Source organism: Maniola jurtina, chromosome 7 (genome assembly GCF_905333055.1).
Source record: "Maniola jurtina chromosome 7, ilManJurt1.1, whole genome shotgun sequence".
NCBI classification, from domain to species: Eukaryota; Metazoa; Arthropoda; class Insecta; order Lepidoptera; family Nymphalidae; genus Maniola; species Maniola jurtina.
In genome coordinates, this window is record NC_060035.1 from 12,364,952 (window position 1) to 12,380,449 (window position 15,498).

At 35.1% G+C, this 15,498-nt stretch overlaps 5 protein-coding genes across 11 annotated transcripts in view; all 5 read right to left on the bottom strand.

The window, feature by feature from the left end:
• Positions 1-766: 766 nt before the first annotated feature.
• Positions 767-1,905, bottom strand: LOC123866657 (retinol dehydrogenase 11-like). The gene is made up of 2 exons (XM_045908342.1): positions 1,179-1,905; positions 767-1,106 (listed from the first exon to the last, which is right to left on the bottom strand). The coding sequence occupies exons 1-2, from the start codon at positions 1,870-1,872 to the stop codon at positions 886-888; spliced, it is 915 nt and encodes a 304-aa protein (XP_045764298.1). The 5' UTR covers positions 1,873-1,905; the 3' UTR covers positions 767-885.
• A 1,610-nt stretch (positions 1,906-3,515) lies between these two features.
• Positions 3,516-4,730, bottom strand: LOC123866662 (retinol dehydrogenase 11-like). The gene has a single exon (XM_045908346.1). The coding sequence runs from the start codon at positions 4,567-4,569 to the stop codon at positions 3,592-3,594; it is 978 nt and encodes a 325-aa protein (XP_045764302.1). The 5' UTR covers positions 4,570-4,730; the 3' UTR covers positions 3,516-3,591.
• A 1,266-nt stretch (positions 4,731-5,996) lies between these two features.
• Positions 5,997-7,127, bottom strand: LOC123866658 (retinol dehydrogenase 11-like). The gene has a single exon (XM_045908343.1). It carries the CDS (start codon positions 7,015-7,017, stop codon positions 6,031-6,033), a length of 987 nt encoding a protein of 328 aa, XP_045764299.1. The 5' UTR covers positions 7,018-7,127; the 3' UTR covers positions 5,997-6,030.
• Positions 7,128-9,905: 2,778 nt separating this feature from the next.
• The window catches only part of LOC123866653 (uncharacterized protein ZK1073.1), a 57,406-nt gene continuing 51,813 nt past the window's right edge, over positions 9,906-15,498 (bottom strand). For 4 of the 7 annotated variants that reach the window (XM_045908338.1, XM_045908336.1, XM_045908335.1 and 1 more), the window contains 2 exons: positions 15,131-15,293; positions 9,908-10,353 (listed from right to left, as the gene is read on the bottom strand). In XM_045908338.1, the coding sequence (XP_045764294.1) occupies positions 10,165-10,353; positions 15,131-15,293 (352 nt within the window). In that variant the 3' untranslated portion in view covers positions 9,908-10,164. Of the gene's footprint in view, positions 10,354-15,130; positions 15,294-15,498 lie in introns of all 7 variants that reach the window. The other 3 variants (XM_045908334.1, XM_045908337.1, XM_045908333.1) reach the window with 1 other exon arrangement.
• Positions 12,501-13,746, bottom strand: LOC123866661 (retinol dehydrogenase 11-like). Its single transcript, XM_045908345.1, has one exon. The coding sequence runs from the start codon at positions 13,503-13,505 to the stop codon at positions 12,522-12,524; it is 984 nt and encodes a 327-aa protein (XP_045764301.1). The 5' UTR covers positions 13,506-13,746; the 3' UTR covers positions 12,501-12,521.

Below are 15,498 nucleotides of genomic sequence, written 5' to 3' on the forward strand. Positions count from 1 at the left end.
TTGAACCTACAAAAACAGTAATAAAATAATTACCTTCACCCAACTGCAATAAATATTAACAGTAAAGATTTTTGGACACATTTTATAAACAGAAAAATTGCATTTTACGAGTATGTTATATCAAAAAAATGCGGCATTGTTTTTGCAGGTAAAAGGTATACGTCACACTGATGTTGCGTGTTCTGCCTAGACCCTAGCCGATGACATCACATGTCCTCATCTTGACTCTCGGTCAAGATAGCACAGCTCCAAAGATCATATTTTTTACATAAAATTATTAATTTGACCTTTTTATTACCATTCATTGTTCATTGTACCACAAATTATCGTAACATGTTTACGTACCTACTTATCTTTATAAATAAAAAAATGTGCATGAGAACGATATTATTGTCTACTCGATGATGCCTGCGACTTCATCCATGCAGATTTAGTTTTTTTTAGATTCCCGTGCTAACTCGTTGATTCTCCAGGACAAAAAGTAGCATAATAATCTCCTGGGATGCAAACTATCTCTGTACCTTTCGTCAAAAAACATTTAACAGAAGAGCTTTTAAAGGCTAGTAGACAGACAGACATATATAAACTTTAATTAATATATAACCTACCTTTGAGGTAATCTCCGCTAAGTAACTTATCGAAAGATATTAAAGATGGATTGATTATTATTAATATTGATTTCGACCGATCAAGTCAATGATCGATACCACAGATAATATTATAAATACACTCAGATACGCAATGAAAAAGATAATTATGACCAATTTTAAATAATTTATTTTATTTCTTGCGAAACAAATTGGCTAGATTTCATTTCTATTACATAATTTAATATTCCGTGAATCAGATCGAACCGTCTACCGACAAAATTAGTTAACCCTTTTTTTACACTTTAATAACTTCTTCTCTTTCCAATTTAACAAGTTTTATTGATTCTTCCCATAATTTTTGCGCCAGGTCTTCATCATAAGCCATCGCTGCAGCTTTAGACAGCTTGCAGTTGTAAAACATCTCTCCACTCACTGCTCCAGCGTCGTCATCTAACGCCACATGAATAGCAGTCTGCGCCCCGACCCGAGGACTCTTAAAACCAACAATATAACAAACTTTAATCATTAAGTAGTACACAAGCTTAAGTATTATGTTCTGAAATTTAACAACAAACGTAGCTGCATAACCTGGATCTGCATTATTGACCACTACATTTGTCCTTTTTAGCTTTTTAGTTAATTCCCGAGTAAATAGCGTCAAGCAAAGTTTACTATTTGCATAAATTTGGAATGACTTCCAGTATTTTATATCATTAATCTTTTTAAAATCAATTTTCCCTCTAAAATGTGCTCGGGATGTGACATTTACTATCCGGGATGGTTCAGAACTTCGTCCAGTCTTTTTTAAAAGGGGTATCAGTAATAATGTAAGCAGGAAAGGTCCGAAATAGTTTGTCTGCATTGTAACACTCATACCATCTTGTGTGACATACTCTTTGGCCATATTATAAACTCCAGCGTTGTTTACTAATATATGTAATTTTTCTTCACTTTCAATTATTTCATCTGTAAATTTTCTTACAGACTGGATAGAAGATAAATCAAGTAGTTTAAATATAGCTTCTTTGTTTGCTGTTTTCTTAATATATTCACGCCCTTCTAAACCTTCTTTCTCGAATGGACAAGCGATTATCACTCGAGCACCTCGCTTTGCAAAATCTGTTGCGATCTCTAACCCCATACCTGCTGTACCTCCAGTGACTATGGCTGTCTTTCCATCCAGTCTTTTGTTTGATTGACATAATATCGCAACGGTTGAGGTGCACTTTAAATATTTACCCAAAACTATTAACGTAAATAATAATATGCAGATGAAAAACATAACTATATCCCGCAGAACTCAGAGAAATTGTGAATTTGTTTTCATTGGTGGGTCAGTATGTTATCAATGAATGGTTTATTAATCTTGGAGATTGTGTAGTATAAGTTATAAGCTAACAATCTCGATGCACTTTTAAGGACTATGCGAAAATACGGATTTCTTTTGTAGCACGGAATTTTCATCTAATCTAAAAGTTAATATTTTCGACTGCAAAAGTTAATATTTTCGACTCAATTTTTTCCTTTCAGTCAATTCGGATCAAAATGGATCACATTATGCTTCTGAAACGATACTTAAGATAGATTGTGGGCTATTGAATTGATTGTATAAAAATCGTTTACTTCGCTTTTGTTATTTATAACACATCTTTCTATTTATATTACCCTTATAGTAAGATTTACAGCTTTATTATCATTAGCAGTGATATATTAACCTTTATTTTAAACTTTAATTACTTTTCTTTATACAACTTAACAAGTTTTAAAGATTCATCCCATTTTTTCCTTTACTTGTTTTATAAGACCTACCTACCTGGCTTTCATGATTCCAGGTCAACAGGAAGTACCCTATAGGTTTCTTGACAGACACGACAGACAGACAGACAACGAAGTGATCCTAATAGGGGACCCCTTTTTCCTTTTGAGGTATGGAGCCCTCAAAAGTAGACTTAATAATAATACATAACATACAGCATAATATCATACATTTCTTTTCTATTCGTAACGGGTGCCAGGTGGTTCAATTTCGCTAAAAAAATAATTGGTAGTTCTGTGCATTTCTATACAGGCTTAGTTGTCATTTCACGCGGGAGGTGTAAAGTATCCATATTCATATTATCATAACTTAGCCACATTCTCGGTAGGAACGGCATTCCGAACCAGTGGTAATAATTATTTTGACGATTCAAAAGCACTTGTAAAAGTCTACTTGAATAAAAATCTATTCTATTCTATTCTATTTATGATAGGTGTAGGTATAGTGAATTGTAGCCAAGTACCTATGTTAAATGACGCCATAGGTAGGTATAAATATTATAATAAAAAGTAGAGACGTCACGTCGTGTTTTCAAATGGGTTTTTTACTTAATTAAATAATCTTCCAATAAGTTTTTGCGTGATTTTAAGTCGAAGGCTCATATATTACATAGTCATTTTGCATTCGGTTTCTTAAGAACAGATAGGCACCTTTATAACATTGTGATTTATGATTTATCAAGAAAACTGCTAATTGCTTCATAAAATTTAATTTTCAAACACAGTTTCTTAAGTTCACCTAGACTATAAAAGTTTTTAATTACGCAATATTCGTATTTTTTTAACGCGTCTTTAATTTTATATCTAATTACAGTCAAGTCCTTAGTTTATTCTAGTAGACACTTAGAGTTCACTATGTTTTCGTAACCCAGCTAAGTAGTACAAGCACTATTAGATACACTGCACTTATACACAATCTTTCTGTTTATATTATTATGTTTATAGGAGGTTTTTTACTCCTTTGTTATTGCTAGTGATTAGTAAACCTTCTTCAATCAATAATATCTAACTTCTGAACTTTAATAACTTCTTCTGTGTTCAGTTTAACAAGTTTTATTGTTTCATCCCATAACTTTCTCCCCAAGTCTTGCGAACCAAATTGACAAGATTTCATTTCTTATTACATAATTTAATATTTCGTGAATCAGATCGAACTATCTACCGACAAAATAAGTGAACCCTTTTTTTACACTTTAATAACTTCTTCTCTTTCCAATTTAACAAGTTTTATTGATTCTTCCCATAATTTTTGCGCCAGGTCTTCATCATAAGCCATCGCTGCAGCTTTAGACAGCTTGCAGTTGTAAAACATCTCTCCACTCACTGCTCCAGCGTCGTCATCTAACGCCACATGAATAGCAGTCTGAGCCCCGACCCGAGCACTTTTTAAAACGAAGACTTGCGTAACTTGAACTAGTAAGTATTGTATAACCTTAAGTATTGGGTTGTTAACCTTAATAATATATGTAGCTACATATCCCGGATCAGCATTATTAACCACTACGTTTGACCTTTTCAACTTCTTGGTTAACTCCCGAGTGAATAGTGTCAAGCAAAGTTTACTATTTGCATAATTTTGAAAAGATGTCCAATATTTTATATCATTCATCTTTCTAAAATAAATTTTCCCTTTAAAATGTGCTTGGGATGTTACGTTTACAATACGAGAAGGTTCTGAGATTTTTCCAGAGTTTTTCAACAGGGGTACTAGCAATAATGTAAGCAGGAAATGCCCAAAATAATTAGTCTGCATAGTAAAACTCATACCGTCCTCTGTGATATACTCTTCGCCCATACAAACTCCAGCGTTGTTCACCAATATATGTAATTTTTCTTTACTTTTGATTATGTCTTCTACAAATTTTCTAACGGACTGTATAGAAGATAAATCAAGCTGTTTGAACATTACTTCTTTATTTGCTGTTTTCTTAATAATATGGTTGCATACTTCCGAACCTTTCTTTTCGATTCGACCAGCGATTATTACTCGAGCGCCTCGTTTTGCGAAATCTGTTGCAATCTCAAATCCTATACCTGACGTACCTCCAGTGACAATGGCTGTCCTTCCATCCAGTCTTTTGTTTGATTGACATATCGAAATGGTGCACCTATGATACACTCCCAATAATATTAATACGAATAAAATTAACCAAACGTAGAACATTATAACAACTAACAAAACTCACAGGATGTGTGAACGTTTCTCGATCATTATCTATATTTAAATAAACTTAATTAACTTTAGGGTGTGTGGTACAAGTGAAAAGCATTGGAATTGGAATAATACTATGTTATAAATCTAAACTTACTCGAATTGTTCCTAACTGTAACCGAATGATTTCTGTACGTAAAATATTAATAATTAAAAGCTATTTGATGCCTGTGACTTCGTTTGCGTGAATTTAGAGTTTTAAAAATCCCGCGGGAAATCAAACAGTTGTTTGATTTCCAGGATAAAAACCGATCAAGATCGAGTCAGGCTCGCGCACCAGGGTTCTGTACTCTGGTATTTTCCGACATTTTGCACGATAAATCAAAAACTTTTATGCATAAAAATAAATAAAAATCTGTTTTAGAAAGTACAGGTAGAGTTCATTCTTATTTTATTTTGTATTTTTATTTTATTACGATACCCATTACCATTATGATACCCCATTTGTTTTTTAATTTGTTTTTGATGACGTAACCACAAAATTACGGTTTTCGAATTTTTTCCTTTACTTGTGCTATAAGATCAACCTACCTGCCATGGAAGGCCTTGTCGCTATGAAGTGACCTCTTTCAGAACACATCCAAGAAGATGCACCTTTGTATTCTTTACTTTTTATGAGTGTGTTGATGACTTGTCAACTTTTGCAAATAACTTGTGTACATAATAAAAACAAGTTTAAGTAATTCTCAAGTAAATGTTTACTATCGGAGAAAACATAAGACGTATCACTACCTATCCATATTATAAATGCGCAAGTGTGTTTGTTTGTTGGTTTGTCCTTCAATCACGTCGCAACGAAGCAACAGATCGACAGTATTTTTTGCATGAGTATTAGTTAAAGACCTAGAGTAGACGCTTTCGGAGATAACAGGTGATAAAGGTGTAAAAATCTTACTTCAAACTCGATGTAGGTAGTCTTATTTAAAAAAATATATAAGTAGGTATATAATTTTTTAGGAGACATGTGGCCTAGACAACGCATATCAATCGATTGCGATTGTTAAGCAACTTTGATCCAAGACGGTATATGGATGGGTGATCAACTTTGGAGGTCCGTATTTGGGCTTCGGTCTCGGTTATTGTCTCTGATCTGATAATAACTGTAAAAACCTAAGAATCGAAAATTCGTTCTCTTAGTGAGTTGTATGTGGAAGGATCTGGGAACCCACCGCATTATTATCGCAAGAGAACTCCTACCATTATCTGATCAATGGAAAGGAGTTACAACCCTCAGCAATGAAGAAATACGACTATAAAGAAAGATATACCTACTTACCTATTTTTTACATCTTTTAAATTACCTGTTATCTCCTAAAGCCTACGCAAATAAACACACATGTACACACACCCAATATTTTATGCAAATAAATGAATTTGAATCTGAGAGATTTATTATTTTATTTCAAACTAAATTTAACTATAAATACATTGCTTAACTTCCATATCACTTAATCCGACCAGTCTCACAGATTCTTCCCACAATTTTTTAGCAGTTTCATCATCATAGCCAGCCTTTTTAGCACGAGATAATTTACAGTTTCTGAAAAACTGGCCGCTGACCATTCCAGCCTCCTTGTCCAGAGCGACATATAACGCAGTCTGCGCGCCTTCCCACGGGGTTTTCGAAAACATGAAAGCCACCAAGGTTATGAAACCGCCGACAATTTTCCCCATACAACCATATATACCAGTTCCGACCACTCCTGGATCCACACTGTTCACTACAACATTAACTCCTTTCAATCTCCTCGCTAGTTCATGAGTGAATAACACTACACACATTTTGCTATTCGCATAAAAAAGTACCGGATACCAATACTTTACGTTATTCAATCTATCAAAATTCACTGTTCCTAAAAGATGTAAAACCGATGAAGTATTCACAATCCTTGCAGGGTCCAAGTTCGTAGCGTTTTTCTTCAATAAAGGCAGCAACAGTATTGTCAGCAAGAATTGACCAAAATAGTTCACTTGCATTATGAAACTCATCCCATCCTTCGTGATGAATTCGTCAACAGCACCGATTCCCGCATTATTCATCAATATATCCAATCTATTTTCTGTTTCATAGATTTGATTAACGAACTTTCTAATTGAAGCTATTGAAGATAAATCTAGTAATTTGAACACAACTTGCTCGTTTTCTGTTATTTTGATAATCTCTTTTTTGGCTGTTTCTCCTTCATCTTCAAAGGGGCAGGCTATAATAACTCGAGCTCCTCTTTCTGCTAAATCTGTCGCTATTCTTAGGCCCATTCCCGTCGTCCCTCCTGTAACTATGACCGTCTTTCCATCTAGTCTCTTTTTCGATAGGCATATCGCGTTAGTTGATTTCTGGTAAAGGCCAATTGCTAATACAACTATAACTACCAGTATTACTATGAAAAGCACAGTAAGCATTGCGATGTGTTGTCTAGAACGTTAACTGACTAAATGTTATTAGTTGCTGAGCACACTTTATAAATATCTAAACTGTTTGCAAATACTTTCAATGGTAAGGAATCCATCAAGGTTTCTTAAAAGTTTATTAGTTTTTTGTTGTATATTTTTTTGTTTTTAGAATTCCTAATTCGTACCTCAAAAGGAAAAAAGGAAGCGTTTGGAAACCTCGTAGTAGCTTTAGTTTTCATCATCATCGTTATTATCAACCAGGAGACGTCCACTGCTGGGCATTGGTATCTTGTAGAGACTTCCACCTAGTGTGGGGGGCGCCATTCTCACACCTTGGGCTTCTAGCCATTCTAGCAACTAAGGGCCTGATAAGAAAGCTTAGAGTCACCTAGGAGAGCCAGAGTAACGACATACCTGCGAAGCTGAAGTGGCAATGGGCAAGGCACATCTATCAAGCCATCAAGTTCATTTGACATTTATTTTAATACACTGAAGATTGCTTTGCTACAAAAAAATGTTATATCGCTCAGTGATGCAGCAATGTAAAACCAACCAATGTCAGATGAGTTTGGCGGCGTTTATTTAGCGACTAGCGACCCGCCCCGGCTTCGCACGGGTGGACATTTATTTTTTCTATTTTCCGGGATAAAATATAGCCTATACGGATTCGGAAGAATCCCTCTAAGTAATGGTAAAATAAATTTTGAAATCGGTCCAGTAGTTTTTGAGCCTATTCAATACAAACATACAAAAATACAAAGGTTTCCTCTTTATAATATTAGTATAGATGAATGATGATCACTGAGTTACTGAATCACCCCGCTGGTTAATAATAATAATAAGCTTCGGCCGTGGCTAGTTACCTACTACCCTATCCGCAAAAACGTCCGTGAAGACCCCCAATTTTTTTTTTCAAATAAAAAATGAAAGTCAAATTTATGTTATATATTTAGGTACTTAAAAATACATAATTACAAACCAAATAACATAACATTATTTTGAATGATTACATTCTTTAAAATAACTAACGAATTATTATTATTATTAATAGTTATTGTTTTAAATACCAAGGATTTATAGTTATCTACCTTTATCTTAAAAGTTAGAAATACTCAATATTCGACATCTGCAACGAATAACATGTAACTCTGATTTTAGCGATTTTGAAAATTACTATTCATAGATAGGTACCGGTAGATAGGACGGTATAAAACGCAAGGTAAGTATAAAAAATCTGCTGGCTAAAACGTAAGCGCCAAAGAATAGGTAGGTGCTTAAATAAAATCATATAGTAACAAAATGTTGATAAGTATGGCATTTAAATCGATGTGCATTTCAAATAAACAGACATGGAATCATTTCCATAACCTTTGCAATTTATAGTAAAACATAAAAAATAACAGAAACAGGCAAAACAGCAATAGTCTAATTATTTTATTTCATACAAGTTAAAACACATTTTCTTGTACGGTCTACTGTTTTTATTATATTATATATAGATTTTTAATCATACCTTAAATAGTAACATAGCTACTTAACAAATTTTATATTCGAGGTATTTTTCAATTTTAAACTTCTTTCAAGGAGCCTAATAATATAGCTACTAATAATGTTATTACTCTAAGGGCTGATTTTGCAATCAGGAAACCCAGAACACAAAAACGGCAACACTACTAATTTACTTATTCCTTGAGTAATAGGGTTACTTACGTATTTATTTAATTTATAACGATCGAAAAATTGGCCCTCAATAAAATATAGGTAAATATTAAGAAATATTTGTAAGGTAGGTATAATAATATTATGTAATAAAGTATGGGTTTTGTACTTTTTTTCAATCAAGATATGTATCTCATCTTAAACAATTCATAAAAATATGCAAATATTACTTTCCTGCAGCGAAAAGAGTACATTCTACTTTAAAACACTTGGATCGAGGTAGCCAATCGACAAAGCCATCTAACCTTTAATTTCTATAAATATTAATCTCCTTATTCCTAATTATTTGCAAAATTTTACCCAAAAAGAAATTTTGATCAATCGATCTTGGAGTGATTTCTTAGAGAAAGTTGCACAGAAGATGTGTCTGTGGTAATTAAAACATCCTCCTCCGGAAAAACTCCCGGAAAGCTGAATTTTGGTATAATTCAGCTTATAATATTGCCCTAAATAAAATGTAAAAGTCCCCATTGATTTTCCGCTAAAATTTTCCTTGAGGCCAAAGATCATCATCAAAGATTTTCAGAGAGATATCTCAGTAAAGGAATAGTTACTTTTATGGAAAAATTATGTAAATTCAAAGTAATTAATTATGTATAAAGTAAATAATTATGTAAACTATGCCTCTACAAAAACATATCCTTTTGAATTATATTGGGTATAGTTCAGGACTTCGGGAAAGCATCCAACTCACATTTACAAAACTATTTTGGCGGTCATTGTTTCGTAAATAGTAGCTTGTTTCGAAAAACTGTTTATGAGACCTAATTATAATTTACCCACATCAGATATTTGCGTATGACCCCGTGTACAATTTTTAGCAGCGTAGGTAATAGGTATTTTTAAAGTTTTGCAATTTTTAGCAGCACTAACATTTTAATATTTTGCTTAGAATCGTATTTATATCGTATCCTATCCCTTTCCAAACCAGTGGTAGAGTCCAGACATAACTTAAATGGCACAAATTATCCTAGGTGTATTAAATAAATATATTTCGTTAAATATACCTTCATAAATCGAGCTTTCCTAGAACTTTCCAAAGTTGAGATTGGTTTATATTACCTATCTGAGGGGTGATTCCCTAACTCCGTGTCTAACACTGAATGCTAGCCACCGAGTTCATTTTTAGGGTTCCGTACCTCAAAAGGAAAAACGGAACCCTTAAAGGATCACTTTTTAATTCATTGAAGGTTTTGTACGAAAAAATATTTTAATATCACCCAGTGAAGCAGCATTGTAGAACCAACCAATGTTTGTGGCTATATCATTCAGTGTTAGACACTGAGGTAGTGAACCACCTAGCTGGGATAGCCCAGCCGCTTGAACATTGCATCAAGATCCTTTGATAGCAAAGGATCTTGGGCCCGTATATCACGCCTTGGCCCGTACTCGCCAAATATACTAGGCCATTGTGTGCAAGGAAATGAAGGTTTTATTTTACAGTTTTCTTTGCGGGGGTGTTTCTGAGACGTGCGGCGTGAGCGACAGGCGCCGGATGTTGGGCTTGTCGTATTCCTCCATGGACATGGCGCGGGACATGCGGCGCTCGACTCCGGGAGGCGGCAGCGACGTCAGCTGGCTCTGACCTTGGCAGAACAGCAGGAGTGACTGCGCGACTTTGGCTGGCTGCAACAGAAAAAAAAAATTCAGGATTTGTACTCAAAGGATACCAACGGAACCCTATTTCGACACCCCTATCTACGATGCAATCCACGCGGCAAGAAACAGAGAACAATGGAGGAACATCGTAGCAAAGATTACATCAAAGGGGAGCCACGATCCTCAAAATTGAGGTAACGACGCAGGAAGAAGACAATTACAGAATGGCTCTCCTAACCTAATATCGGTCACGTCGGTCGTCATGGAGGCTAGCCAATCACGTAGCTATTAGATATTATCGTACATCTGCATCCACAAACACAGGTGCACTCACTCTCGTGAGTCCAGGGACGGCAATGCAACACGACCGGAGAAAAACACCTACTCTCTCTATCATAAAAATATACTTAAAGCATTAAAGGATGTTGGCTTAGTAAGTTAAAAAAATAAGAAACTGGGTTCATATTTAATTAATTATCACTTTATTGATCACCCAATATGTACATTCCGTTTAAGTCCGCAAAAAATAAACAAAGAAAACAATAAATGATCACTCGTTTAACAGCGACCACTTTAAATCAAAATAACTAAAAGGAAAAGTTGACTGACTGACTTAGGTACTGCTTGACTAACTGATATATCAGCGCGCAGCTCAAAATACTGGACGGGTTGGGTTGTTTGGTATGCAGATAGCTATTATGATTTATGCCGTAGACATTTGGGGTTCTCTTTCACGGTTCATTGTGATGTTCTAAACCGGAAAAGAAATATTTTATACACCCAAAATATGATGTTCATAATAATATTAGTAATGATAGTATTATGTACGGAACCCTAAATGAACTAAAATTAAAATTGAGTCCAAAATTCATGATTCCGATCCAAATGGTATCATTATTGCAGTAAAGTTTATGGAGCTTTTTATTATTCAGTTTTATGATCCTCTTGTAAAATTTTGTTTCATTTGTTAATTTGTTAAGAGAGGTCTCTCCGTCACTCGCTCCATACAAACGTAGTTCATCTCTCATTGGAATACAAACTAATCATACTCAATGGAATTTTGTAGAAACGTTCCGGGAACTAAATCTATGTCTGTGGTTTTCCAGATTTCCGTTAAAATATTCCGTATCAAAGTTACGCGGTCTTAAAAATTCACATACAAATCTTTGAGCTCCTATAATTTTAAAACTACATATTTTTAGAAAAATCTAAAACACCACAGGCACAGATATTAGTTTCTAGAATATGTCTGCAAAATTTCATGGACTTTGGTTGCTACGATTGTATGGAGTAAGTGACGGAGAGAGCCCTGTTAAAACTGTTTTGTTCGGCGGCTCCTAAATTATTCTACTCACAATTCACGGAAGTTAAATGTAAGAGTTCAAGTAATGTCAAGTCGATCTTTTGTTTACTTTTTGCTACCTACTTAAATAATTTTAGCTCCTACTAAAGTTCGCGACATTACAGTTTACTGACTATATTATAAGTATGAATAAATAACAATAAATATCGATATTAAGATTAAATTACCCACTTATTAATTTATAAGAAAATAAAGTAGGTACCTATGTAGGTAAGTAGCTACTAGCTAGGTATATTATAATAACTATCGAATACTGAAGATATCATTGCATCATATGTGATCATTATCATGCTGTTATCATGTCATTTTTCACACACACATCCTTATTTTTATCTTTATTTCTGTAATCTTAGAATAGCTGTTATACTTAATATTTACGCTTAATGTTATACTTAATAATTGTTATACTGTTAGCTTTAATTTAACCGAGTGTCAAATAAAATTGTAAACGGAAATTTGTCAACGCAAACTAGGTACCCACGACACAGGATTACCTAGTGTGGGTACCACCAGACACAGGGAAATTATTGTTTTAAAAAAAAAAAAAAAAAAAACAGTCAACTTTTGTCCTGTTACAAATTATTAACATGTTATAAATATTTATAGCCGAATAGTCCATCGGATAGCTTAAAATCAGTGATAGCCTAATGGTTAACACGTCGACCTCATAATCGGTGCATTCGGAGTTCGATTCCGGGCGCGCACCTGCATGCCTGAGAGTTCTCTATAAGAGATCCACAATCCACAATTAGCCAGCGTTTGGTAATTAGCGACCACCAATCAAATTTATAGATAAATAAATAAACATCAATTCGAAGCATCGAACACAAGTTTATTGGAAACACTCTTCAAGTTCGTCTTCACATAATTTGACAAGTTTCACAGACTCATCCCAAAGTTCTTTTGCCAAGTTTTCGTCATACGCACACTGCTTCGCTTTACCTATCCTGCAATTCTTGAAGTACTCCCCGCTCACTAGACCGGCTTTCTTATCTAATGCCGTATGTATGGCTGTTTGTGCTCCTTCCCATGGCGTCTTAAATAGTACAGAAAACACAAACTGCGCCAAAGCTCCATAGTATTTACCACTACAGTTAAATATTGTGGTACCAACCGCACCGGGGTCAACACAATTACATATCACATTTGTGCCCTTTAGCCTTCTCGATAATTCACGAGCGAATAAGACCAAACAGAGCTTGCTGTTACCATACAGTTGTATCGGGTACCAGTAGTTCACCCTATTCATCTCTTTGAAATTAACACTGCCAATATTGTGTAGAACTGACGAAGTGTTTACTATCCTAGCTGGCTCGAGAACAGTTCCCGTTTTCTTCAACAACGGGAGTAGAAGTATTGTCAAAAGGAATGTACCAAAATAATTCACTTGCATTATAAAGTTCAAGCCATCTTTGGTAATAAATTCGCCCACAGTGCCGACTCCTGCGTTATTGATCAAAATATCGAGTCTTTTCTCAGTGGTCAGGATGTCTTTTGCAAATTTTCGTATGGAAGCGTTGGACGATAGATCGAGTAGTTTGAAGATCACTTCTTCGTTGCCAGTTCTTCGGACGATTATTTTTCTGCCGTGCGTGCCTTCATCTACGAACGGGCAAGCGACGATAACTCTGGCACCTCTATCGGCGAAGTCCAATGCGATTCGTAATCCCATGCCAGACGTTCCTCCGGTTACAATAGCCGTTTTCCCATCGAGCCGTTTCTTGGATTTACATATTATGTTCGTGTTCTTCTGGTAGAGGCCTACTACCATAGCCAGGACAACTATTGCTAAAAGTACGTACAATATAACTAGCATTTCGAACGAACCACGCACGGAAATATAAAACTAGCGTCGAATATTTTGTACGTATTCGGCCAGTGGGTCGGCGAGCTAACTGACGGCGTTTCGACTTTTACTTTTGCTCAATGCAACATCGGAAACATTGCATCGCGCGATCGCCGAATCGAAAACTATGTTGGTACCTGCTGTACCTAGCCACTAGCCTAGGTACGCGATCAACCACAAACTGCTATTGCGAACAAATTCAAATGGTTTCATGTTATATAAATGGTACACAGTTCTAATTTTAAATTAATTAATGTATGCATCTATATGCATACATTAGCTTTAAATACATTGTTTGTTGACGAATTCGTTCGTGCAGAAAATTATGCTTTTATTATACCATAGATTAAGATCTAAAGAGCGCACTTTGAGTGTTCAGAGTTAAGACATGGTTAAAATGAGACAGCGTTATATTACTAACATAAACCTGTCTCGTTTTAACTGAAACGTAAATATGAGCAGGCTCTATTATAAATCTCCGCCATCTCTGTTATCTGGCGTAAAAACTGGTTCACAGCGACGGAAAAAAACAGATTTTCCAGTTTCCATGTGTGTATCTACATTGTACTATGACTATCTAACCAAATGAATACTTAATTACTCTATTCGATTGTATTTTAATTTACCTATTGTAAACTCGACAATGCACATTTTTTACATGTATTTTTTATCAACTTAACTTTGTACCTAAGTATTTAATGTTATGTACATATTACCTACATAAAATATTTGCATGCCACTGAGTGGAAAATGTGGTGACACCTACCTACTTTTTTAGGGTTCCAACGGGATCCCATTACTAAAACTCCGCTATCAGTCCATCCGTCCGTCCGTCTGTCCGTCAGCGGGCTGTAACTCATAAACCGTAATATATAGAGAGGTGAAATTTTCACTGAATGTGTAGGTATTTTATTGCCGATTTATCAACAAATACTTAATAAAAACTTCAAAATGGTTGCCATGAAAATTTAAAAAAAATGTTACTTGTACGGAACCCTTTGTGTGTTAGTCTGACTACGACTTGACCTTTACTTGATTTTTAAATACATTGTATGATCTTTTTTAACCTGCATTTACTGCAAATATGTAATAGATAATAATAAATTACTGATTGTCTTTTGTTTGCGTATCTTTTTTGATTACGATTTGAATAAGTAGTTAATAATAATAAACAACAAACAGGCATTGGCCTTGAATTCTAGAAAGCAATGCATTAACATCCACTACCTCTTCACGCTTCACGCTTGATATAACTATTAACTTGATACACCTTCTTTTAGGGTTCCGTACCTAAAGGGTAAAAACGGAACACTATTAATGTCACTCTGCTGTCTGTCCGTCTGTCTGTCTGTCCGCGTATCACAGGTCGGAAAAAGGCGGTTTTTTCTTATCCTAGCATGTAGGGTATCATTGTTTAGATCTCATTGAGTAGAGTACCGTGTGTACATTTTGTATTTTTTTTAATCTCTGTAGAGATTTTCTAGCCTAGTCTAGATTTTAGAGCTAGAAATTACTTCATCGTGATATACAATGTGTATTAGGCTGGTAACCTCACAGTTCCTCGCTATATTCCAAAGGAAGATGAAGATACTCACAGCCTCAGCGAGCACGTCTCCCACGCGGTCTATTTTGAGCATGGTGACACGTTCCTTGTCCAACTCTTTGTACATCTTCTCCACCACGCCAGCGTAGGGGCTCAGCATGCCCGTGATGAGCAGGATATCAGGCTGGCAACCACGCAGCACCAGGTCCTTGCGGCTGGGGACGTAATATTAAAAAAAACCGGTCAAGTATGAGTCGGAATCGCATACGAAGGGTTCCGTACAAGATATTTTAATATTTTTATGTGCAACACAGCAAGTTAATGACAACAGCGCCATCTATGTATGTTTATATATGTGATTTAGAAAAAAATATTTTTTTCGTGAACACATTTTTTTTCACAAATTCACAAATTGTCTGT